Source organism: Anomaloglossus baeobatrachus, chromosome 11 (assembly GCF_048569485.1).
Source record: "Anomaloglossus baeobatrachus isolate aAnoBae1 chromosome 11, aAnoBae1.hap1, whole genome shotgun sequence".
NCBI classification, from domain to species: domain Eukaryota; kingdom Metazoa; phylum Chordata; class Amphibia; order Anura; family Aromobatidae; genus Anomaloglossus; species Anomaloglossus baeobatrachus.
The window spans coordinates 58,292,117-58,318,021 of NC_134363.1; the positions used below are offsets into that span (position 1 = coordinate 58,292,117).

Genomic DNA, 25,905 nt, shown 5'->3' on the forward strand with positions numbered 1-25,905 from the left:
AGCATACACTCATATAGATACACACTCACATGTCAGATAGCATACACTCATATAGACACACACTCACATGTCAGATAGCATACACTCATATAGACACACACACAACACACATCAGATTCCATATCATTCCTCCCTGTGATCTCTGTGCAGCACGCTGTCCTCCCCTGCATCTGACTGACACATAAATCAGAACATACACACACATCAGATAGCATACACACACACACATGCACACATCAGATTTCACATCATTCCTCCCTGTGATCTCCGGTGGGCGCTCCAGGCAGCTGTGCTGCACGCTGTCCTCTGCCTCTTGCCGACACTCACACATGAGAACACACACTCACACATGAGACAGCATATACTCACTCATGAGACAGCATACACTTACACATCAGAACATACACTCACACATCAGACAGCATACACTCACACATCAGAACACACACTCACATCCGATTGCATACACTCACGATATCGCACATACCTGTACAATCGCGCACACACACTCACAACATCCGGAGATACCACTTGCTTCCAGCCATGTAATCATCCGGCAGGTCCTGGAAGCTCACTGCACAGCGTCGTAGGTCCTTACGCGCACCAAGAAGCAAGAGATATCGGAGGATGTGGTGAGTGCGTGTATGCGATCTATAGTGTGTGTGTGTGTGTGTGTGTGATTTGATGTGTGTGTTCTGCCACAGGACCTTGATGCGCTTCCCTGCTCCCAGTCGGCGTCTGGTGAGTATGATCCCAAGGTCTTCTATCTTCTTTCTTCTTTCGGTGTCCGCTGTCTATAATGAAGTGTACTGCAGTATCTTTAACTTTTTTTCCGCTGCACGGACACTTCATTATTGAACCGCGGCTAGGTCTTATTTTCAGGGGATGTCTTATATTTAAGCCTCCCTGAAATCTCCTGCTAGGTCTTATTTTCGGGGGAGGTCTTATTTTCAGGGAAACACGGTATTAAGTTGAGGGGGACAACAATTTTGTCGGTCCTATTTTTGGAGTTTTGTGTAAAATTATTTCCAATTTGCCTTTTTTATGAGATTTTTTTTGTTCTTCCAATACACACAAAGTAAATAGACATGTGTATAACAAAACGTGTAATTGCAATAATTTTCTGGGAGAAATACTTCATTTTCTGAAACAATTTCAAGGGTGCCAACAGTTTCAGCCATGACTATAGTTGTGATTAACCTGGATCCTAAAGCGGGCTTTACACGCTGCGACATCGCTAATGCTAAGTCGTTGGGGTCACGGAATTCGTGACGCACATCCGGCCGCATTAGCGATGCCGTTGCGTGTGACACCGATAAGCGATTTTGCATCGTTGCAAAAACGTGCAAAATCGCTAATCGGCGACATGGGGGTCCATTCTCAAATCTCGTTACTGCAGCAGTAACGAGGTTGTTCCTCGTTCCTGCGGCAGCACACATCGCTGCGTGTGACGCCGCAGGAACGAGGAAGCTCCCCTTACCTGCCTCCCGGCCGCTATGAGGAAGGAAGGAGGTGGGCGGGATGTTACGTCCCGCTCAGCTCCGCCCCTCCGCTGCTATTGGGCGGCGGTTCAGTGACATCGCTGTGACGCCGCACGGACCGCCCCCTTAGAAAGGAGGCGGTTCGCCCGTCACAGCGATGTCGCCGGACAGGTATGTATGTGTGACGGCTGTTGTGCGGCACGGGCAGCGATTTGCCCGTGTCGCGCAACAGATGGGGGCGGGTACCCACACTAGCGATATCGGGACCGATATCGCAGTGTGTAAAGTAGCCTTTACTGTATATCATTAGCCATTCGGAAAGTTGGAATAGGTGATAACCAAGAGGTAGTTAAAGGGGTTATAATAAGAAAATTGAATATTGGTTACATCAGGGGTTTTTTTGCTATATTTATTTATTTTTTTTTAAATTCAACAATTTTTTTTTATATCACATTTTTTATTAAAATAAAAATACAAAATTAGTAATCTTGATGTTTTCACACTGGTGACCAGGGCAATTTTAGACTTCTACTTCCTGTCCTTTCAGGAAGAGTTTTTCATCAGACTCCTTATCACGAGAGGCATGATTACAATGAAAGGTAACACCTTTATACACAAACACAGAACCCAGTAATCATAATTGGCAATGTCACACCTGACTCTGCTCTGCCTCCTGTCACAATGACATTTACACACAGTCATTAGATGCGTCATTTGAAAATATAGGGTCAGAGTCAGTTCCATGCTGCTAATGTACATGTGTTATTTCCTGAAACAACAGGAAGTAGGAGTCCAGAGTATTCCCGGTGGACAGTTTGAAAATTACAAGACTTTTATTTTTAATTTTTCATACAGCTTAAACTTTGCGGAAAAAAAAAATTCCATGTAAAGGGGCAAAATAGGAAAAATTAGGTTTGTCTCTGGATTTTATGCTGTTGGTTGCATCCACCCACAGATGATGCTGTAAATCCGAAGATCTGCAGTAAGTCTGGACATTGACATATGTATACAGACCATGAAATATGCTCATACGGACCCTGCCTTACTGTAGATAAGGGGACGAATGTAGGACCCTGGGGCTCCTAACTGCCCTAGATAGGTTCCACACCTATGCACCGACCAGGATACATGACCCTGACTGACCCTGAAGTAGGCCCTAGGTAGGGAGTGGATGGGAGAAGCATTTAGTCAACCCCACTAAGCTCTAAAGAAGACACATGAATAACAAACAGGGGAAGAGTGAATGAATAACTTATCTCCAGATGACTCAGGGAGAGGAACTGCAACAAGAACAATGTCTCTCTAGATGTATGCAAGCTGACTGCTTGCTCTGAAGACTTATACAGGGTATTAGAGCTATCACCTACACAGAGTAAGGAAGAATGAAGATATACAAAGACACCAAGGGAAGTGCTGATGAAAAACAGCTGAAAGGCTGAGGAACTCCACAGGGTCCTAAAGGGAAAGGGATGAAAACCAAGCAGAAGGTTAGGGAGCAGTTTGCGCAGCCAAATGCTGTGACCTTCTATAGCCGGACAACACAGGACTGTTTGTCACCTGTGGCACATCTATGACGATAGGACTGTCTCCTTCCATGTGTAGTATTTATTGGGCATATCGATATCAAAGGAGTTCTTGAGTTTTGAAACACCCTCTATGCGTTAGGCCAAAGCGCCTCCAGGTTAGACTCATGCCGGACTGGTTTATCAGTGGATTGTCGACCTATAGAGGATGTTGCCCAATGGGACGCAGTATTTGGAACCAGACTTTAAAAAGTATTTAGAATATATGTTCTGGGGTGTAATGGAATCAAAGCTCCATATCATATACCATTGTGTCTTTAATTTGTGGTATGCCACCATATGATGTTTCTTTCTTCATTGACTATGGTTATGGTTGATGCAGGTTGACCTTGAAGAAGCAGAAATGAGGCGTCTCCATGCCCAGCGTACCATGAAGCAAAGAATTGGGATTTACTCTGTCCGAATTTTGATCAATTTCATTGTGATCGCCCTCATATGTGGCGCTTTCTATTGCATCTACCGCTCCACACAAGAATCACAGACACTGCTGGAATTGGTAAGAACTGACATGTAATATATGCTCTTATTGGTGATTAATGTATCCCATACAGATGAACCAATGAGACATGAGAGGACGGAGGGCACCGCCCATGAGGAACGGGCTAAGATTCCTCAGAGGACAACTGCCCTTCACCTCACAGGCTTACAGAAAGTCACTAATAGAGAATATTTACCCAAAAATATAACAGCTTTCTGAAAACATAACCTTAAGGTGTCTGGATAGCAGAGACCCTCTGTGATACAGAATATGTAGAAATGTAATACGCACCTTGTATTTTTCTAGGACACAGTGAAGGGTAACTTCTTCCTGGAGCTGCTCAGTGGCTATCTGCCTTCCATAGTCATCACCGCCGCCAACTTCCTTCTGCCATTGTTTTTCAATATCAGCATTAAGTGGGAGAAGTACAACCTAAGTGTGGAGATCCGGCTGACTCTGATCAGGTCTGTACAGGAATAAGCACATTCAGTGTCATTGTCATCCATTGCTCTGAAGAGATCAGAGCTAGCCAAGGATGCAGAATGTAATGACTTTTGCCGTTGTGCAGGTAGAGCAAAGGGAGGAGGTTCCTGCTGCAGCAGAGGGGGGAGTCTCCTGCTACAGCAGAGGGGGGAGTCTCCTGCTACAGCAGAGGGGGGAGGCTCCTGCTACAGAAGAGGGGGGAGGCTCCTGCTACAGCAGAGGGGGGAGTGTCCTGCTACAGCAGAGGGGGGAGTCTCCTGCTACAGCAGAGGGGGGAGGCTCCTGCTGCAGCAGAAGGGAGAGTCTCCTGCTGCAGCAAAGGGGGGAGTCTTCTGCTACAGCAGAGGGGGGAGGCTCCTGCTGCAGCAGTAGGGGGAGTCTCCTGCTGTAGCAGAAGGGGGAGTCTCCTGCTGTAGAAGAAGGGGGAGTCTCCTGCTGTAACAGAAGGGGGAGTCTCCTGCTGCAGCAGAGGGGGGGGGCTCCTGCTGCAGCAGAGGGGGGGGCTCCTGCTGCAGCAGAGGGGGGGGCTCCTGCTGCAGCAGAATGGGTAGGCTCCTGCTGCAGCAAAATGGGGAGTCTCCTTCTGCAGCAGAGGGGGGAAGTCTCCTACTGCAGCAGAGGGGGGCTCCTGCTGCAGCAGAGGGGGGAGGCTCCTGCTGTAGCAGAAGGGGGAGTCTCCTGCTGTAGCAGAAGGGGGAGTCTCCTGCTGCAGCAGAGGGGGGAGTCTCCTGCTGCAGCAGATGGGGGTGGCTCCTGCTGCATCAGATTGTCTTTTCACCACACACAGGACAGTGAGGGGGAGCAGGAGGGACATGGTGGATCTCTTTGGACACACAGAGAAGATTTTTAAATATATTTCTCACTTTTAATTCTAACATAAGTATGGATAGAAACACAGAAGAGGAGGCAATTAATGGGTTTGTCCAGGTCACAAAAGACAGCTTCATATTAGCGTACTTTCAATAGTACTGGTAATTCATAGTAATATTATTAAAGGGAATCTGTCATCAGAATTGTGCCACCCCTTCTAAAGGCCGCTTTACACGCTGCGATCTCGCTAGCGTGCGTACCCACCCCCATCGGTTGTGCGTCACGGGCAAATCGCTGCCCGTGGCACACAACATCGCTCAGACCCGTCACACGGACTTACCTGCCTAGCGACGTCGCTGTGACCGGCGAAACGCCTCCTTTCTAAGGGGGCGGTTCGTTCAGCGTCACAGCGACATCACTAAGCGGCCGTCCAATAGAAGCGGAGGGGCGGAGATGAGCGGGACGTAACATCCCGCCCACCTCCTTCCTTCCGCATTGCCGGCGGCCGCAGGTAAGGTGAGGTTCCTCGTTCCTGCGGTGTCACACATAGCGATGTGTGCTGCCGCTGGAACGACGAACTACATCGTACCTCCAGTTGCAACGATATTTGGGAACTGGACAGCATGTCAACAAGCAACGATAAGGTGAGTATTTTTGCTCGTTAGCGGTCGCTCGTACGTGTCACGCGCAATGACGTCGCTAACGAGGCCGGATGTACATCACAAATTCCGTGACCCCAACAACATCACGTTAGCGATATCGTTGCGTGTAGAGCGGCCTTTAGAACAGTACAATGTAGGGACAAAGACCCTGATTCCACTGATGTCACTTACTGGGCTGATTTCTGCAGTTATCTACTGCAGATTTAGCAGTTCTCTGAATGCTGAGCTGTGTATAACCTTGCCCACACGACTAATTAGCCACTTTCTGAGTAAACTGTGCATAGGCAGAAAGCTGCCTATCCCTGTTGGGGGTGGAGTTATACAGAGCTCATGAATATGGAGGACTACCAGGCAGCAGGTCTAGTGATAATCTCCTATTGATAAAACTTTTATCAAAGTTACAGCAAGCATCCCAATAAGTGACACATCGCTGGAATCAGGGTCTCTGTCTCTACATTATTCTGCTACCAGGTTAGGTGGCAAAAACCTGGTGACAGATTCCTTTTAATTGATAATACATGTTTATTATATATTAATTTTGATATTTAGGGTCTTATCTCTTGTCCAGAGTGGGGACAAAGAGCATCACTCAGACTGGGGGCCTCAACTGTTTGCACAGACAATACATTGATATCTGAATGGGCACTGTGAAATGGAAACGGAGCAGAAACTCCATGTTTTTGAGGAGGATTTTGAAGAGTTTCTGCTCAGGAAACACAGCAAAATTTCTCAGTGTGAACATCCCCTTATAGTAAGCTCGCACCAGCCTTCTCCCTGACTTCCCTTCTTTACAGGTGTGTATTTCTGCGGCTCGCCAGTCTGGGAATGTTACTATACTCTCTATGGAACAACTTCACTTGTGGAGATACCAAAAATAAAACCCCTTGTGAACTGTGTGGATACAATTATCTGGAGAACAAAGTAAGTTATAAGGACACCCCACAAACTGTAAGGACTACGAAGAATATCTATGGGTTGTCTCACAAATGCATCATCAAAAGGGGTCGCACCAGTGGAAAACAATTTATTTTAAAGTGAGGGATTGAAAAAAATACCGTACACATTTTTCTGCTTCTTACTTGTGATTGGCGGACTCACAGATGTCCGTGATTGGCCTGGAATTGATCCCAGATTTCTGGACAGACGCTGGTTCCCATATAAGCCTATAGGGACCAGAATCCGGTGCTTAAAAATGGTGGTAGAAGGGCTAGCGAGATTGGAGCAGGCACGTTCTACTTACCAGTCTCTGGCGTGGCTCTAACGCTTCTTCCATGACCGCTCATTATCACTCATACATATTTACTGCTTGCCCCGCCCACCGGCAGTCCTAGCATCTGTTATTGGTTGAGGGCAGACATGCCCCCAGCTTATATAACACTGTGTTTGACTGTAACCAATCACAGACCCTGTCTGCAGGTCAGTATCGTGGTGTAAAAATAAATTAAATTTAAAAAAAAAATTGTCGTAGGGTCCCACCATATTGACACCAGCACAGATAAAGCATATGGCTACAGGCTGCAGCCCCCAGCCATGTGCTTATTTTAGCTGTGTATCAAAATAAAAAGGAACCACATGCGGCTTTTTTTTGTTAATTATTAAAATAAATAATTTAAAAACAGCGTGTGGTCCCCCCCAATTTTATTACCCAGCCATGATAATGCAGACAGCTGGGGGCTGGTATTCTCAGGCTGAGGAGATCCGTGCTTATTGGGCCTCCCCAGCCTAAAAATATCAGCCTCCAGCCACCCAGAATTGTCGCAACCATTAGATGCGACAATCTCTGTACTTTACCCGGCTCATCCCGATTGCCCTGACGCAGTTGCAATCTAAATAATAAAGGGTTACTAACAGCTCACAGCTGCCACTAAATCAAAGATTAGTAGTGGGAGGCATCTATGAGACCCCCATTACTAATCTATAAGTGAAGAGAAATAAATACAAACACAGAAAAAATCCTTTATTTGAACAAAAATACAGCAAAAACACCCTCTTTCACCTGTTTATTAACCCTCAAAACACCCAGGTCCGAAGCAATCCACACAAGGTCCCACGACGATCCTGGCACTGCTACATCTGAAGTGACAGCGTGTGGGCATAGAACATGACTGCTTGCTTTGACCTTCAGGCACAGACTGTGCCGTGTTATGAGCAGTTATGTCACTCAGGTTATTTGTGATATCCGTGTGTCACATGGATGACACACCGACGACACATGGATATCACATGGAGACTAGAAGAGGGGGGAAAATGCACTCGCATCTCAATCTAAGACACTTCTGGAGGAACAATGCAGATGTGAGTGAACCCTATAAACGAATTGATTCTTATCTTGCGTTTGCAGTGTTGGGAGACGCGGGTCGGTCAGGAGATGTATAAACTACTGATCTTTGATTTCCTCATTGTCTTGGTGATGATACTACTGGTGGACTTCCCTCGGAAGTAAGAATAAACCTGAATATTTATTATACATTGTCCTACTTTAAATTCTTGTGGTGGAGGCCATCTTTATTATATTATCCAGATCTTGACAAACACCAGGTATCAGTATTAATTTTTGTAGGCAACCTTTCGGCTAACACAGACCCTTCACCTGTGAAATATATACTAATATGGGTGGAGTCCGAAAATACAAAATGCAGAAAATACTACATTTTATCCTATAAAATACTATAACTTTATAGTTTTTTGGAGAGCGCTTTTCATATGAGGTCTCCACCAAAGCTCATGGATTGATGTGGCACCACACCTGTCTGGAGTCTTTCCAGGGGTGCAACTTGTCTTTCCAAAGTCGGGGGTCAACGCAATCTTGTTCACTTCTCCAGATGTCCATTATTGATGTTCTACCTAATCCATGCTGTACTTGGCCCACCCATGAGGCTCCTGATCTGTTGTTCTTTCAGGTTGATCGTTGATCATTGTTCTTGTAAGCCGGTCCAGTTATGGGGGCAACAAGAATTTGTGGTCCCCCAGTTTGTGCTGGACATTATCTATGGGCAGACGGTGTGCTGGATCGGGACCTTCTTCTGCCCTTTCCTTCCTCTACTCAACACAATAAAGTATTTCTTGATATTCTACATGAAAAAGGTAAGAAATTAATTGGTTTTCTGGAAGGAGTCAATGGAAAGGAGACGGGAACCACTAACGATCTATACAATTTATGTCTTCGCAGTCAACACTATTCAGCAACTGCAAACCAGCCGATCGCACATTTCGGGCGTCCAGTGCAAACTTCTTTTTCCTCCTGGTGCTGCTCCTTGGTCTTGCCATCTCTTGGGTGCCAGTCCTGTATAGCATGTTTGGGTAAGTATTGGAAAAATAGACGCATACGTTTTTTATTGACGTTACAGGAGCCGAGGCTGTAATTACTATATGGGTTGGAAGAGAGAGAGGCTTAGGGGTTAACAAAGTGGCCTAGAGGGGTTGTTAAATGAATCTTGTCAAACAACCCTCTTCTTCCCCAACCTCAAAAAAACAGCACCACTCCTGTCCACAGTTTGTGTCTGGTATTGCAACGTATTCACATTCACTTGAAAGTGGATGAACTGCAATACCATTCAATATGCATTCCTACCAGCTTTGAAAGTCAGCAAACGGGTTCAGCATAGGGATTTTTTTAAGTCATGATGCCTTCACAGTACAATATCTCCATATTATGATTCCTCCACCGTGCCCCCACATAGTATTATGCCTCCACAGGGCCTCAAAAATAGTTTAATGCTTCTTTGGTGCCCCCACTCAGTATGATCACTACAGAGTGCCCCCGCACAGTATAATACCTCAACAGTGCCCCCACACAGTATGATACCTTCACAGTGTTCCCACACAGTATGATACCTCAACACTGCCCCCACACAGTATGATACCTACACTGTGCCCCCACACAGAGTGTGATACCTCAACAGTTCCCAACACAGTATGATACCTGAACAGTGCCCCACACAGTATGATACCTCCACAGTGCCCACCACACAGTAAGATACGGTACTTTCACAGTGCTCCCACACAATACGATAACTCCACAGTGCTGCATACACAGTATGATACCCCCACAGTGCCCCACACTATATGATATCTTCATAGTGCACACTATACATTATGATACCTCCATAGTGCCCCATATAGTATGATACCTCCACAGTGCCCCCACACAGTATGACACCTCCACAGTGCCCCCTACACAGTATAATACCTCCACATTGCCCCCACACAGTATGATACCTCCACAGTGCCCCTACACAGTATAATACCTCCACATTGCCCCCACACAGTATGATACCTCCACAGTGCCCCTACACAGTATGATACCTCCACATTGCCCCCACACAGTATGATACCTCTACAGTGCCCCCTACACAGTATAATACCTCCACATTGCCCTCACACGGTATACCTCCACAGTGCCCCTACACAGTATGATACCTCCACAGTGCCCCTACACAGTATGATACCTCCACATGTCCCATACAGTATGATACCTCCACAGTGTCCCACCACAATACGATACCTCCACAGTGCCCACACACAATACGATACCCCCACTGTGCCTCCACACAGTATGATACCTTCACTGTGGCCCCCACACAGTATGATACCTGCACAGTGCCTCCTACACAGTATGACAGTATGATGCTGACGCAATGTCTCCCACACATTAAAACGTCACCAATGTGTATGATGTCTACTCAGTTTTTCTCAACCATACCCACATTATGATGCTCATACACAGTATAATGCCCACAGTGGCCACTCGTCCCACTGTCATTGTGCCACTCCACTTTACTCATGTTGAGAGAACCAGATCTCCTCTTTGCTCTGTGTGTGGCTACAGTGACATCATTGTGCCTCCTGCACCAAGCCTTAGACGGCACATGTGAGTGGTGAAGATGGGAGCTGATGGCTCCCTGCTCCACCATTATATTCACCTGTATCTGGGTGTCCAAAAGATGCAGCTATAATTAACAGCAGGACATGCTGCCCACCTCTCAGGACAGCACCACAATCCAGGACTGTCTGAGTGAGATGTAAAGGGTAATATATCTCGTATCTCTTTGTAAATATTCAGGAAAATCCTTCTTGGTTGTTCAAAACTTAAATATTTTTGGGCAGGTAATATTCATTTTAATCTTCATCAATTATGTAAATATTTATTTTCTCTTTCCAGTATGACTCCATCAAAAGTATGTGGTCCCTTTAGAAACCAGGTGTTGATATGGGATACAATCTCCGCCTCAGTGCAGACGCTGCCAGAAGTGGCGAAGCAGTTCTTCCAGTTCATCGGCTCGCAGGCGTTTGTGATACCATTGTTCTTCTTGTCGTGGTGAGATAAATAAAGTATTGGATGATTTTTAAATTGGACGTTCAGCCCAATGTCAGATATTTCTGGTGTGATGGCTGCCTAACAGAATCCATGTCTTCTCCCTTACAGCATTGTCTTGTTCTACCTGGTGGCACTCGGAAGTTCGTATGGGAAATTAGTGAATGCGCTCAAAGATCAACTTCAAATGGTGAGATTAGTGACCTCACATACACACATATATATATACTAGAAGGTGGCCCGATTCTACGCATCGGGTATTCTAGAATTTACGTATTGTGTAGTTAATGTATGATTTTTGTTATATATAGATGTTTTTGTGTGTAGTTGCCAGTGTTTGTGTAGGGCGCTGTAAATGTTCTGGGTGTTGTCTGGGTGTGGGGGGTGTGTGAGAGCAGTGTTGTTTGTGTGTTGCGTTGTGTGTTGCGTTGTTTGTGGAGCGCTGTGTGTCTGTAGCGTTCTGTGTGTGTGGTTCTGTGTGTGTTGCGCTGTTTGTGTGGGTGTGTGTGTCGCGGGCGGAGGAGGGGACGCTGCGCTCTCCCACTGCTCGGGTCCGGCTGCGGCTGCTACTGCTGCTCGGTGGTGGCTCGAGCGGTGGGCCGGATCCCGGGGACTCGAGCGGCGTTCCTCACCCGTGAGTGAAAAGGGGCTTTGATTGTGGGGATTTGATATTGTCCGTGACGCCACCCACGGTTGTGGTGAGATTGGTGACACCACCGCTGCTCTGGACGGGGATCCCGGGAGCGATGACAGGGAGCAGCTTGGATGTTGGTTCTCCCCTCCGTGGGTAGGGGGTTGGTTGTCCCGGGGCCCGGTGATGGGGTAGGGATGGATGGCAGGCGGGATACGGGGCCTGGTGAGGTGCAGGGTCGCGGGGGCAGCGCTGTGCCGTACGGCACGGTGGTACTCACTCAGCCAGTAACACACACGGAGTCTCTGATGAAACAAACGGCTGGATGGACGGGTCCCACAGACGGCTGCGGTGTTTTCCCCTGACCCCAGGTTGGTAATGTAAGTCCTTTCCTGCACCTTCCGTACACTCCTCCTGCACTCCGGGTTCCAGCTGGCTCCCCGGTTCAGTACCGGTGGGCCACCGCCCAGCCCCGGCTACCTACGGTTCCACCAGACTGTCTTCCCGGCTCTCGCAGACGACCACTACCGTCTGCCTGACTGCTGCACGAGGGCCCTAGGCTCCAACCTAGGCCCAGTCTGCGTCTGCCTCTCTGCAGACCTCCTCTCTCTTCCTCTGCCTGGACTTGTCTGAGATGGTTTTTGCCTCAGGCCAGCTAGACTCCTCGGTGGGCGTGCCCATCCGCCTGACTCCGCCCACCCGGTGTGTCTGTCCGAACCCGAGGGAAGAAATCAGGTCTCACTGGGGATGACCGCTGCGAACCGCTGGGGGTGGGGGGGTGTGTGTTGTTACCTGTGGCCCCTGGCTTGTCCAGGGCACCACATGTGTGTGGGGTGCGTGTGTGTGTTTTGGGGGGAGGTATGTTTTGTGCAATGTGTGTGTTGCGCGGTATGTGCATATATTTGTGTGTGCCGCGGTGTTTGTGTGTTGTGTGTGTGCAGCATTGTCTGTGTGTGTGTGGGTGTCTGTGTAGGGCGGTGTTTGTGGTTCCCAGTGTGTGTGTGGTGTGTTGTACGGTACATGTGTGGCGGTGTGTGTGTGTTTTGGGGGGAGGTGTGCACCCCCCATCGTGGTCCACCCCCCATGCTGCACCCCCCATCGTGCTCCTTCCCCCATGCTGCGCATCCCCCATCGTGCTCCATCCCCCATCGTGCTCCATCCCCCATGCTGCGCACGCCCCATCGTGCTCCATCCCCCATGCTGCACACCCATCGTGCTCCATCCCCCATGCTGCACACCCATCGTGCTCCATCCCCCATGCTGCTCACCCCCATCGTGCTCCATCCCCCATGCTGCGCACCCCCCATCGTGTTTCATCCCCCCATTCTGGGCACCCCCCATCGTGGTCCACCCCCCATGCTGCACCCCCCCATCGTGCTCCATCCCCCATGCTGCACCCCCCATCGTGCTCCATCCCCCATGCTGCACTCCCCATCGTGCTCCATCCGCCATGCTGTGCACCCCCCATCGTGCTCCATCCCCCATGCTGCGCACCCCCCATCGTGTTTCATCCCCCCATTCTGGGCACCCCCCATCGTGCTCCATCCCCCATGCTGCACCCCCCATCGTGCTCCATCCCCCATGCTGCACTCCCCGTGCTCCATCGCCCATGCTGCGCACCCCCCATCGTGCTCCATCCCCCATGCTGCACTCCTCGTGCTCCATCGCCCATGCTGCGCACCCCCCATCGTGTTTCATCCCCCCATTCTGGGCACCCCCCATCGTGCTCCATCTCCCATGCTGCGCACCCCCCATCGTGTTTCATCCCCCCATTCTGGGCACCCCCCCATCGTGGTCCACCCCCCTTGCTGCACTCCCCATCGTGCTCCATCCCCCATGCTGCGCACCCCTCAGAGAGGAGTATAATAGGAGGATTATAATAGGAGAAGTATAATGGGAGGAGTTGTCCTGGGGGGAGGTGTACAGGTGCCCAATGTGTGCGGGGGGCGTGGCCGAGCGGGCATAGTGTGAGGGGGGCGTGGCCGAGGGGGCTTAGTGTGAGGGGGCGTGGCCTAGCAGGTATAGTGTGAGGGGGCATGGCCTAGGGGGGCATCGTGTGCGGGGGCATGGCCTGGCGAGCATCGCGTGCGGGGGCATGGCCTAGCGGACACCACGTGCGGGGGGCGTGGCCTAGCGGGCATCGCGTGTGGGGGCGTGGCCTAGCGGGCATCGTGTGGGGGCGTGGCCTAGCGGGCATCGCGTGCGGGGGCGTGGCCTAGCGGGCATCGTGTGCGGACCTAGCGGGCATCGCGTGCGGGGGCGTGGCCTAGCGGGCATCGCGTGCTGGGGGCGGGGCCTGGCCAAACGGTTAATCCATGCGGGGCCAGGCCGAGCCGAGCGGCCAATCCGTGTGGAGGGTTGTGGCCAGGCCGAGCCGAGCCCAGCGGCCAATCCGACGGTTGTCACTGTAAGAACACTGTCACGGTGACACAATTTTGGAGCAAGACAGACAGACAGAATAAGGCAATTATATATATATATATATATATATATATATATATATATATATATATACAGTGGGGGTTTCCTGTAGCTTTTGACCAGCAGGGATTTTGGCGACTCCTCCATACAGATCTTCTCCAGATCTTTCAGGTTTTGGGGCTGTCGCTGGACAATATTGAGTTTCAACTTTTCCAAAGATTTTCTATTGGGTTCAGGTCTGAAGACTGGCTAGGCCACTCCAGGACCTTGAAATGCTTCTTACGGAGCCACTCTTTAGTTGCCCTTGCTTTGTGTTTTGCGTCATTGTCATTCTGGAAGACCCAGCCAAGACCCATCTTCAATGCTCTTACTGAGGGAAGGAGGTTGTTGCCCAAAATCTCACGATACATGACCCCATCCATCTTCTCTTCAATACAGTGCAGTTGTCCTCTCCTCTTTGCAGAAAAACACCCCCAAAGTATGATGTTTCCACCCCTATGCTTCATGATTGGGACAGTGTTCTTGGGGTTGTACTCATCCTATTTCTTTCTCCAAACACAGCAAGTGGAGTTGATACCAAAAAGTTCTATTTTGGTCTCATCTGACCACATGACCTTCTCCCATGCCTCATCTGGATCATCCAGATGGTCATTGGTGAACTTCAAACAGCCTGAACATGTGCTGGCGTCAGCAGGGGGACATTGTGTGCCTTGCAGGATTTTAATCCAAGACGGTATATTGTGTTACTAACGGTAATCTTTGAGAATGTGGTCCCAGCTCTGTTCAGGTCATTGACCAGGTCCTCCCATGTAGGTCTGGACTGATTCCTAACCTTTTTCAGAATCATCCTTGCTCCATGAGGCGAGATTTTGCATGGAGCCCCAGACCGAGTAAGATTGACAGTCATCTTGTGTTTCTTCCCTTCTAATAATTGCACCAACAGTTGTTGCCTTCTCACCAAGCTGCTTGCCTATCGTCCTGTAGCCCATTCCAGGCTTGTGCTGGTCTACAATCTTGTCCTTAGTTTCCTTAGACAGCTCTATGGTCTTGACCATGGTGGAGAGGTTGGAGTGTTACTGATTGAGTGTGTGGACAGGAGTCTTCTATACAGGTAACAAGTTCAAACAGGTGCAATTAATACAGGTAATGAGCACAGAGTAGGAACTTCTTCAAGAAAAAGTAACAGGTCTGTGAGAGCCAGAATTTTTGCTGGTTGGTAGGGGATCAAATACTTATTTCATGCAATAAAAATGCAAAATAATTCTTTAATCATACAATGCGATTTTCTGAATTTTGTTTTTCTGTCTGTCACAGTTGAAATGTTGCTACATTAAAAATTACAGACCTTCCATTCTTTGTAGGTGGGAAAACTTGCAAAATCGGCAAAGGATCAAATTCTTATTTTCCCCACTGTATATATACAAATAGTACATATATGATTTTTTTTTGCCTTTTTACAAGAGCCATAATTTTTTTTGTCCATCCATACGGCCATATAAAGGCTTGTTGGTTTTTTTTTGCAGGACAAGATAAAGTCCTGAATAACACCATTCACATTAACATACAATGTGCTAAAGAAAAAAACAAACATTAGAAAATGTGACTGAGCCCTGGGACACACAGACTGAGCTGTGACATCAGTGAGTTAACTTGAGGTCGCAGCTGGCAGTTCCCACGTACCCCAGCTGTGACCTCAGGTGAACTCTATGATCTCACCTGAGGTGGCCTCAATGAACTCAGTGAGCTCAACTGAGGTGAACTCAATGAACTCAAGGCTATGTGCGCACATTGAATATTTGGTTGCAGAAAATCTGCATCTCAATGTTTTTAGATGTGACAAACACACACACACAAATATGGTTGAAGAATTAATTTTTTTTTGCATGAAAAATTTACTTTTTTTTGCATACTTGTATGAACATTGCCTTACACTGAAGAACGGGGGTGGGGGGTGTTAAGCCATCTGCAAAGCGCTCAGCTAGATAAGAGACTTAGAAACACTGTGCAGGAACAACATAGAAAGTTTTAGATGACAACTATTTAGAAAGTTGAATAACTTTGGATTTAGGAAAAACGTGAACAATAAAAAAATATTCTGTGCAAACATGTACATAGCCTTTACAGCCTCAAAACAGCCCAAATAATAAGGGTTAATATACCTTCCCTACTTTTGCAATAATAATGTGTGAGGCAAATCCCGGGATATGAAGATGAATTATGACTCCAGTCATAATCCCTCATCACTCCCTGGCAGTGCCCCCTCCCTTCTTGTTCTCAGTGTTCCACTTACACCTCCATGGCCATGTCCTGTGATATGGAAATTAGGTGGCTTGGGGACAATGGACACAGGATGACTCCCTGCCGTGACCCTGTAGTGGGGGCTGCTAGCTAGTTAGCAAGGCTATGGAAATAGCCAGACAGAACGACTCCAGTAAAAAATGGTTCATATCTCGCAAGCCATATTTCCGATAAATATGGCAACCATAAAAATGGTGTCTCCGCATGCGGACGATGCCGGCACACCCTTTTTATGGGAGCAGGACATTGGGAAATGCCCCAGGCGTGATATCAGCCAATGGGGAACTGGCAGACAGGTCATGAGTCCCCTCGTTCTGTAGCTAAATTCATAACTGTCACAATGAGAGCATTGGCGTCCGCCTACGACGCTCCCAGGCAAAGTTATGGCCCATATTCCATGTTGTGGATTGTCCATAACTCAAGCCAGGGGTGGAGCAGTGCTCCCTCTGAGGTCACTAAGGTAGGAGGGGACCTGGATTTGTCCAGGTTGATAACCCTACTTCGGCCATTTTCCAGTGTTCTTTTCGCTGGGGGCACGTGTAGGAAACATCTGTGGGAAGGATCCTAGAAACCTGGGTACAGCGCCCCCCTGTGGCCAGACGCAACAAGGTAACTGCTGGAACTGTGTATGCCTGTTTGTAACCCATGCTTTGCTTGTAACTGTACTCTGACATATGTATATTCTGTAGATTCCCTATTGTATATATTGTAGTTTCTAGTGTGCTTTAGGCTGATTAAATTATATAATTAATCTTGGGCTGTTCTGTTATCTCGATCTTGAATCCCACGTCTGTGTGTTCGGCTAATAGTTACCGTAAATCGGTTGGTGGCAGCGAATTGTGCCAAGGATTATTGTGGGGAGGCCAGTGAGATTCGGGGAGATTTTATATATTCCGCCCGCGGAGGTCGGGGGAATATATACCCTACTCTCACCGGGGACCCTTCAATAATCGGCATAAGTAGTATAGCGGCCTCCTTGCTTATTGTCGGGCAATTCCATAATTGGCCTGACTATAAGAGGGGCGCTAGAGAGCGCGTCACGTGCTCTGTCTGTCGGTCGGGAGGTATAAAGGAGGGGTGACCCCCACTTGTTACCCCCCGATTGTGACGTACTGGTAGCCAGCGCGGGGGATTTCTGAGTGACCCCCCCGGTGGTTTGTGACATATTGGTGGCATAGCGGTGGGATCGAGATAATAGTGTGTGTGAGTGTGAGACCCATACTCCCAGACACTAAAGACTGCCTGCAGCAGCTGTGGCTGCTGGGGTCTTCAGACTAGCTCAACACTAGAGTGTCAGAGTGCAGATACTGTAAGGTGTGTGGAGGCATCAGGTGTCAGTTCTGTGTCAGTGACCAAAAGTCTGCAAGAATGGCTGATGGCACCAGGAGCAGAGCTAGGCAACTGGCCAATGCTAAAGCAGGAGCCGAAGAGAGGGAGGACGGTGCTGTGGACAGTAATGAGGAGGTTGCCCACGAGTCCTCCAGGAGCTCGACGCCAGAAAACAGCTCTGCAGAGGACATTGCACAACCTGGCACTGCTGGACAAGATGAGGAGCAGCTCACCCAAGGGTCCTCAACGAGCCAGATGCCAGCCCTCCGCTCTGCAATGGACAGTGAATCACCAGGCTCCGCAGCGGGCCGCAGATCACCACGTGCCATTCCACCGAGCCTGGGAGGCTCGGATAGCCTTCTTCAAATGGCTATGGCCCTTCTCCAGGCTGGAGACCAGGAGGGCTACAAGGGACTCCTGGCAGAGCGCAGGGCAGAGCGGCAGGCAGCGCGTGACGCTGAGGCTGCGGAGCGGCAAGCAGTGCGTGAGGCTGCGGAGCGGCAGGCAGCACGTGAAGAGCGACAGCAACAGGCCGAGCGTGACTACCAGCTGCAGCTAGCTCAGCTCCGGCCCTCATCAGCCACACGTGACCTTCAAGACACCAAACTTCCAAAGGTCCGTGTTGAGGACTTTCCCGTGCTGGAGAAGGATGGAGACTTGGACTCTTTCTTGACTGCTTTTGAACGGACTTGCTTGCAGCACCATCTGAACAAGGACCAGTGGGCCAAATACCTGACCCCCCCGTTTAAGGGGTAAGGCCCTGGATATCCTTGGGGACTTGCCTGCTGAGGCAGATCAGGGCTACGACACCATCAAGCGGGCCCTGATCCAACAGTACAACCTCACCCCGGAGTCCTACCGCAAGAAGTTCCGGAGCCTACAGAAGGGACCAAAGGACTCCTGGGCTGACCACAGGCGGGCACTTGCCCGAGCTGCCGACCACTGGACCCAAGGCCTGCAGCTTTCCACCGGACCGGAGATCCTGGACTTGTTCATCACGGAGCAACTCTTGTGGAACTGCCCTGAGGATCTCCGCCAGTTCATCCGAGACCAGAAGCCCAAGGGGTCCACGGCTACAGCTGCCCTGGCCGATGACTACACCAACAATCGTGCTCCTGAGGCCAGGAGAGCAGCCACCAGCAGCACCTGGAGAGGGGGTAAGATGAACTCTGCGACTGCCCCACCTGCCCCTAGACTGCAGGGGGTGTCCCCCTCAACTCCCCTCTCCAGGCCCGTGGCAGAACCAAGACGGTGCCACCAGTGCAACCTACCTGGACACTTCAAGGCCATGTGCCCTCAGCGTCCCAAGGCCCCGGCTCCGTCCCCGTCCCAAGGGCCGCCCAAGGTGTATTGTGTGGGTGGGGGTGGTGGTAGGTCCCTGGACAGCTTCCAACCTGTCACCGTCGGCCGGTCTGTGACCATAGGACTGCGAGACAGCGCCTCGGAGGTGACTCTGGTGCGGCCTGAGATGGTGTCCCCCCAAGACTTGATCCCTGGAAAAACCCTCGCTGTCTCCGGGATTGGAGGCACTGACCCGGCGCTGCCTGTTGCTGACATTTATGTGGACTGGGGCGCAGGGCGAGGGGTGAGGGAGGTGGGGGTAACTGATCGGATCCCTGCAAACGTGCTACTTGGGACAGATTTGGGGCAGATAACCTCCCAGTTTGGGCCCCAACCAAGGGCTGAACCTTCAGCCAGTACTGACATGCCTCCGGACAATGTTAATGTGTCATCTATGAATGATGTAAGGGAGGAGGGAGTGAACTCTGATATTTCTGCTTGCATAGACACCATAGACACACACTCAGCTGCAGCTGTGACAGGGGAGGGGGTCAGAGAAAGGTGTGACAATGCCTCTACAAGTAATCAGCCTGTGAGCTGGGATCTGTTGCCCTCTGAAGGGATAAGCAGAGAGCAGGGTGCTGCAGGGGGAGGACCAGTGTGTGGGGTGGGGGCTACCACAGCAAATGTGGGGTCCCCAGAGATTTCACAGCGGGGTTCTGTTGCTGCAGGAGGGGAACAGGCAGGTGAGATTGGGGCCGGTCCAGGAGCGGAAGTGCTCCCAGGTAAGATCTCGGTGCATGGTTCCCCCACAACCGGGGTGTCAGGAAGCCAGGTAGGTCTGCCTGAACCGGCGACTTGGTCAGGAACGGAGGAGGAGCAGGCACGACCCACGGTCGCAGCGGCTGTGGCCGCTGTCACCCGCAGTGGGAGTGCTGGAAGCCAAGGGGCCTCCCGGAGGTCCGATAGCTCTTCCCCTTCTGACCAAGTGGCAGCCGAGTCAGGTGGAGGCCAGGACACAGGTCCCGGGGTACTGACTGAAGATGTGACAGTCTCGTCGATTCTGGCCACATCTAGTCAGGGGTTTCAGGCAGCGTTAGAAGCTGACGACAGCCTGAAAGCTCTTAAGGAGCAGGCGGCACAGCCTCCCTCGGACTCGGACCCGGAGCGAGTGGTCTGGGACCAAGGACGGCTGTACCGGGCCACGGTCCAGCAGGGTTCACCGGAGGCGTGGCCCAGGGACCGACAGTTGGTGGTACCCTATCCGTTCCGGACGGAGTTGTTGCGGATCGCACATGAGATTCCGATGGCCGGACACCTAGGGATCGCTAAGACCAAGGCCAGGTTAAACCAGCATTTCTACTGGCCAAAAATGGGGGCCGATGTGGCTGCCTACTGCCGTTCGTGTGAAACCTGTCAGAGAGTGGGGAAGGCGGGGCCACGCCCCAAAGCCCCACTGGTATCTCTGCCAATCATCGATGAGCCTTTCAGGAGGGTGGCTGTGGATCTGGTCGGCCCGCTGGCCATCCCCAGCAGCTCCGGGAAACGCTTCATACTGACGGTAGTGGACTATGCCACCCGGTACCCGGAAGCCGTGGCCTTGTCGTCCATTCGGGCTGACAAGGTGGCCACCGCATTGCTGGAGATTTTCTCCCGAGTGGGTTTTCCCCAGGAAATGCTCACTGACCGGGGGACCCAATTCATGTCCCAGCTGATGGAGGCCCTCTGTAAGCAAGTCCAGGTGCGACATCTGGTGGCCAGCCCGTACCATCCGCAGACTAATGGCCTGTGCGAGCGGTTCAATGGCACCTTAAAGCAGATGCTTAAGATGTTGGTCGACTCCCACGGGCGTGACTGGGAGCGGTATCTCCCACACCTGTTATTTGCTTACCGGGAGGTTCCACAGGCCTCAACAGGATTCTCACCGTTTGAGCTCCTGTACGGGCGACGTGTGCGGGGCCCCCTGGCTCTGGTGAAAGAGGCTTGGGAAGGGGATTTGGCCACCCCTGGAGTGTCGGTTATCGAGTATGTCATGCGCTTCCGGGACAAAATGCAGGCCTTGACGCAACTGGTACACGACAATATGGCTCAAGCCCAGGCCGATCAGAAGCGTTGGTACGACCAGAACGCTTGTGAGAGGACCTACCAAGTGGGTCAAAAGGTGTGGGTACTGGTCCCCGTACCACAGGACAAGCTTCAGGCAGCCTGGGAAGGCCCATACCTCGTGTACCAGCAGCTCAACCCTGTAACGTACCTGGTCACCCTGGACCCTGCCCGTGGAAGGCGGAAGCCCTTCCATGTGAACATGATGAAGGCACATCATGAGCGGGAGGCATGTGCGCTCCCCGTGTGCAACCTGCCCGAGGAGGGAGAAGCGGAAACCCTCTTGGATATGCTAGCCCAGGTTAGGGCAGGCGGATCCATTGAGGATGTGGAGGTTGGCCACCAGCTCTTGGAAGACCAACGGTCCCAGCTGTGGGCCACCCTCCTCCCCTTCCGGGGGTTGTTTACCAACCAGCCCGGAAGGACTGACTTGGCTGTCCATCACGTGGACACTGGGGATCATCCCCCGATCCGGCGTTCAGCATATCGGGTCTCCCTGGAGGTGCAGCAACACATGCGCCAGGAGATTGACGAGATGCTGAAGCTGGGGGTGATCCAGGCATCCAACAGCGCTTGGGCCTCGCCTGTAGTCCTCGTCCCTAAGAAGGACCGAACCACTCGGTTCTGCGTGGACTACAGGGGGCTCAATGCGGTCACGGTCGCCGATGCGTACCCAATGCCACGCATCGATGACCTGCTCGATCAGTTGGCCGGGGCTCAGTACCTGACCATCATGGACCTGAGCCGGGGATATTGGCAGATCCCCCTGACTCGCAAGGCCAGGGAACGCTCTGCCTTTATTACCCCATTTGGACTGTACGAGTCCACGGTGATGCCATTCGGGATGAGGAATGCCCCTGCCACTTTCCAGCGGATGGTCAACACCCTGCTCAAGGGACTTGAAGGGTACGCGGCCGCGTACCTGGATGACATTGCCGTCTTCAGTCCCACCTGGGAGGACCACCTAGAGCATCTAGCACAGGTGCTCAGGCGGATCCACCGGGCAGGTTTGACCATCAAGCCGGGAAAGTGTCAGCTGGCCATGAGCGAGGTCCAGTACCTCGGTCACCGGGTAGGTGGGAGAACACTGAAGCCCGAGCCTGAGAAAGTGGAAGCCATCGCATCCTGGCCCACCCCCAGGACCAAGAAGCAGGTGATGTCCTTCTTGGGGACCGCTGGGTACTATAGGAGGTTTGTTCCATGCTATAGTAGCCTGGCAAAGCCCTTGACGGACCTCACCAAGAAGAAGCTGCCCTCTGCAGTCGATTGGACAATGGACTGCGAGACAGCCTTCCGGGCCCTAAAGGACGCCCTGTCCAGCCCGCCCGTGCTACAGGCAGCCGACTTCACGCGGCCGTTTGTAGTACAGACCGACACCAGTGACTTCGGCCTCGGTGCGGTGCTCAGCCAGGTGGACTCTGCGAGCCAAGAGCACCCAGTCTTGTACCTGAGCAGGAAGCTGTTACCAAGGGAAGTTGCCTATTCCACGATGGAGAAGGAGTGCCTGGCCATAGTGTGGGCCCTGCAGCGTCTGCAACCCTATCTATACGGGCGCCACTTCATCGTGGAGACGGACCACAATCCCCTCAGCTGGTTGCACACCGTCTCTGGGACGAATGGGCGATTGTTGCGATGGAGCCTTGCGCTCCAGCAATACAACTTCACCATTCGCCACAAAAGGGGCCGTGACCACGGTAACGCAGACGGGCTGTCCCGACAAGGAGAGGTCGCGGACGGGCGCACGGGGGAACACCGGAGTGTGCTGCCCCCTAGCGCCCTCAAAAGGGGGGAGGTGTGAGGCAAATCCCGGGATATGAAGATGAATTATGACTCCAGTCATAATCCCTCATCACTCCCTGGCAGTGCCCCCTCCCTTCTTGTTCTCAGTGTTCCACTTACACCTCCATGGCCATGTCCTGTGATATGGAAATTAGGTGGCTTGGGGACAATGGACACAGGATGACTCCCTGCCGTGACCCTGTAGTGGGGGCTGCTAGCTAGTTAGCAAGGCTATGGAAATAGCCAGACAGAACGACTCCAGTAAAAAATGGTTCATATCTCGCAAGCCATATTTCCGATAAATATGGCAACCATAAAAATGGTGTCTCCGCATGCGGACGATGCCGGCACACCCTTTTTATGGGAGCAGGACATTGGGAAATGCCCCAGGCGTGATATCAGCCAATGGGGAACTGGCAGACAGGTCATGAGTCCCCTCGTTCTGTAGCTAAATTCATAACTGTCACAATGAGAGCATTGGCGTCCGCCTACGACGCTCCCAGGCAAAGTTATGGCCCATATTCCATGTTGTGGATTGTCCATAACTCAAGCCAGGGGTGGAGCAGTGCTCCCTCTGAGGTCACTAAGGTAGGAGGGGACCTGGATTTGTCCAGGTTGATAACCCTACTTCGGCCATTTTCCAGTGTTCTTTTCGCTGGGGGCACGTGTAGGAAACATCTGTGGGAAGGATCCTAGAAACCTGGGTACAGCGCCCCCCTGTGGCCAGACGCAACAAGGTAACTGCTGGAACTGTGTATGCCTGTTTGTAACCCATGCTTTGCTTGTAACTGTACTCTGACATATGTATATTCTGTAGATTCCCTATTGTATATATTGTAGTTTCTAGTGTGCTTTAGGCTGATTAAATTATATAATTAATCTTGGGCTGTTCTGTTATCTCGATCTTGAATCCCACGTCTGTGTGTTCGGCTAATAGTTACCGTAAATCGGTTGGTGGCAGCGAATTGTGCCAAGGATTATTGTGGGGAGGCCAGTGAGATTCGGGGAGATTTTATATATTCCGCCCGCGGAGGTCGGGGGAATATATACCCTACTCTCACCGGGGACCCTTCAATAATCGGCATAAGTAGTATAGCGGCCTCCTTGCTTATTGTCGGGCAATTCCATAATTGGCCTGACTATAAGAGGGGCGCTAGAGAGCGCGTCACGTGCTCTGTCTGTCGGTCGGGAGGTATAAAGGAGGGGTGACCCCCACTTGTTACCCCCCGATTGTGACGTACTGGTAGCCAGCGCGGGGGATTTCTGAGTGACCCCCCCGGTGGTTTGTGACATAATGTAATTACTTTTTTTTTTTTGCTTTTAGGAAAGAAGCAGAACGATATTTCTGAATCAGGCGTACCAGTAATCTCAGATTTAGGATCTTCAGTGATGTCATTTTCTCGCAAGCCGTCTCATACAAAACAGAAAATAGAAGCTTTATGTTTGACATTAGTATAACTATGATGTTATTGCTCACGGCCAATGAGCGTGTACGAGGCTTTGATGGTCCCACCTCTGAGGAGCCAATCTTGATTCTTGTACATTGACGATCCCAAGGACAATTGAGTTATCTATTCTCAAGTGACGCGGTTAATAGTAATGTTCACTATTTCTTACTGGGGCCTATGCCAACACACCCCAAAATCTCTAGACTTGAAGGTGGAGCTGTGTTCTAGCTGGCCCCTTTGTTTACATGAATGAGGCTGTGATGCGCAGGACGTGGAAGTGTCATCATTGTAGACATGGCAATCTGTGGACCAATCCAGCATTCATCCTGTGGGGGCCTCAGTGTGTAGACCCCAACGTTATTATTTGTATGAGAAGACAACTGCATCTCTACTTAATAAGAATGAGATAATCCTTTCTACTATGATTTTTTATGTGATATAACAATGAATGTCTGATATCATTTCCTTTTTGATTATTATACATTTATTTCTCCTTTTTTTAAAAAAAAAAAGTTAAATAAAAAAAAATTAAAGGAGTCGTAAACTTTATTAAAGTAAGCAAACAAGTCTTACTACTAGTGTGAATTAATTTGCACGACCTGGTCCATTGGCCACGTTGGTAATCTGCCCAGAGAACCACCTGCTACCTGACTATATCCGCGCTCTTCTTTTGATTAGCCGGCCTGATGTGATGTCACATGACTCTAACCAATAGAAGAGCCACGGATGGTGGCAGGTAGGAGGTGATTCTCAAGAGGTCCCATCCAGCAGCCACAGATTACTGACGTGAACGATGGACCGGGCCTGGTAATTCTATCTGCACCAATTCTACCTACTATTTATTTACATCCAGTGCATATACAGATAAATGCGATTAGAGAAATCTGTGTCTACATTGCTTTTTAACCTCTTCACGACACGACGTACTGAGTACATCATAGATTGTGTGAGGTTAATCCCCGTGGGTTGCCATAGGTTGTCCGTGACAATCCGTGCACATATCAGCTGATTTCAACAGCTGAGATGTGTGCCTGCCAGGCGCAAGTGGAATCATGTTCCACCCGTGCCTACTAACCCCTTACATTTCGCTGCCAAAATCTGACAGCGAGCTGTATCAGCGCAGTGCCATAAGGATAACTTACCCACCCCCATCGGAAGTTACATGACGTGATCACGTGACTTCCGGTGGTTGCCATAGTAGTACAGGGTCTTGTGATGACTCCTATAGCTATCATGAGTTACTTTCTCTCACTGCCGTGTGTGACAGCAAAGCAGCTTTTGTCCAGATCTCAGCTCTGTAGCTGTGATCTGGAGAAATGGAAGAGCGATCAGACTGCTGATTGATATAGTCCCCTGGGGGACCTAGTAAAATAAAAAAAAAAGTAAAAAAAAAAGTTGAAAAAAATAAAAAAAACCTAAAAGTTCAAATTACCCCCCATTCCGCCCATTGAAAATTAAAGGGTTAAAAAAAATACACATATTTGGTATCGTCTTGTTCAGAAACACCCGATCTATCAGAATATAAAATAAATTAATCTGATCACTAAACGGCGTCGAAGCAAAAAAATTCCAAATGCCAAAATTGTGTTTTTTGGTCGCCTTAAATTGTGCGCAAAATGCAATAACAGGAGATCAAAACGTAGCATCAGCGCAAAAATGGTACCAATAAAAACGTCAGCTCGAGATGCAAAAAATAAACCATCAGTAAGCCATAGATCACGAAAAATGAGAACGCTACAGGTTTCGGAAAACGGAGCTAAACGTGCGCCACGTTTTTTGGACGACCTTGTGAATTTTTGTAACC

At 50.2% G+C, this 25,905-nt stretch overlaps 1 protein-coding gene across 1 annotated transcript in view; it reads left to right on the forward strand.

The window, feature by feature from the left end:
• TMC4 (transmembrane channel like 4) overlaps positions 1–24,549 on the forward strand; it is a 58,721-nt gene extending 34,172 nt beyond the window's left edge. Inside the window, exons 8-16 of the mRNA XM_075328897.1 lie at positions 3,387–3,560; positions 3,849–4,006; positions 6,292–6,418; positions 7,839–7,936; positions 8,398–8,581; positions 8,667–8,797; positions 10,659–10,814; positions 10,923–11,001; positions 23,978–24,549. Coding sequence (XP_075185012.1) covers positions 3,387–3,560; positions 3,849–4,006; positions 6,292–6,418; positions 7,839–7,936; positions 8,398–8,581; positions 8,667–8,797; positions 10,659–10,814; positions 10,923–11,001; positions 23,978–24,019 — 1,149 coding nt within the window. The 3' untranslated portion in view covers positions 24,020–24,549. The remainder of the gene's footprint in view (positions 1–3,386; positions 3,561–3,848; positions 4,007–6,291; positions 6,419–7,838; positions 7,937–8,397; positions 8,582–8,666; positions 8,798–10,658; positions 10,815–10,922; positions 11,002–23,977) is intronic.
• The last annotated feature ends 1,356 nt before the right edge of the window (positions 24,550–25,905 follow it).